At 64.9% G+C, this 541-nt stretch overlaps 1 protein-coding gene across 2 annotated transcripts in view; it reads right to left on the bottom strand.

Moving 5' to 3' along the window:
• Positions 1-535, bottom strand: part of SLC37A4 (solute carrier family 37 (glucose-6-phosphate transporter), member 4) — a 7,317-nt gene extending 6,782 nt beyond the window's left edge. For both annotated transcript variants that reach the window (XM_009578396.1, XM_009578397.1), the window contains exons 1-2: positions 428-535; positions 77-309 (exon numbers count right to left, since the gene is read on the bottom strand). In XM_009578396.1, coding sequence (XP_009576691.1) covers positions 77-309; positions 428-527 — 333 coding nt within the window. In that variant the 5' untranslated portion in view covers positions 528-535. The remainder of the gene's footprint in view (positions 1-76; positions 310-427) is intronic.
• Between the last annotated feature and the right edge of the window lie 6 nt (positions 536-541).

The raw sequence follows: 541 nt of genomic DNA on the forward strand, positions 1-541 counted from the left end.
CCAAGCCCGGCTGCCGGGAGAGCTTGGAAGAAGCGCCATGATAAGCCCCCCCCCGCCGTTTCCAGCAAACACTTACTTTTCGCAGTATCTTCCCACAGGGCGGCCAGCCCAGTCCCTGGGCCAAGCCGTTGAGGAACCAGAGCCCAGCAAAGGCTGTGACGGTGGAGCTCCAGGAGAAGACCACATTGACCAAGCCCACCATCAGGAGGCCGGAGGAGAAGAGCCAGCGGGCGCTCATTTGGTCGGAGAGGACGCCGCTGATGAACTTGCTGATGGCGTACGCTGCGGACTGGCTGCTGGTGATGAGACCTGCGGCGGGGCAGAGCCCGAGACGCGCCTCAGCCAGGCGGCACGGCGACCGGCCCACCCGTTAAAGCCAGCACCGAGCAGGCAGGGCAGCGGGGAGCTCCCGGGGACCGGCACTCACCCAGCTCGTCCTTCCCCAGCGGCACCTCGGCCATGACGGCGGGCATGACGAACGAGAAGGTTTTGCGGTTGAAGTAGTACAGCGTGTACCCGACGAACATGGCCGCGAAGATCA

This window comes from Fulmarus glacialis, unplaced genomic scaffold (genome assembly GCF_000690835.1).
Source record: "Fulmarus glacialis isolate BGI_N327 unplaced genomic scaffold, ASM69083v1 scaffold24405, whole genome shotgun sequence".
NCBI lineage: Eukaryota > Metazoa > Chordata > Aves > Procellariiformes > Procellariidae > Fulmarus > Fulmarus glacialis.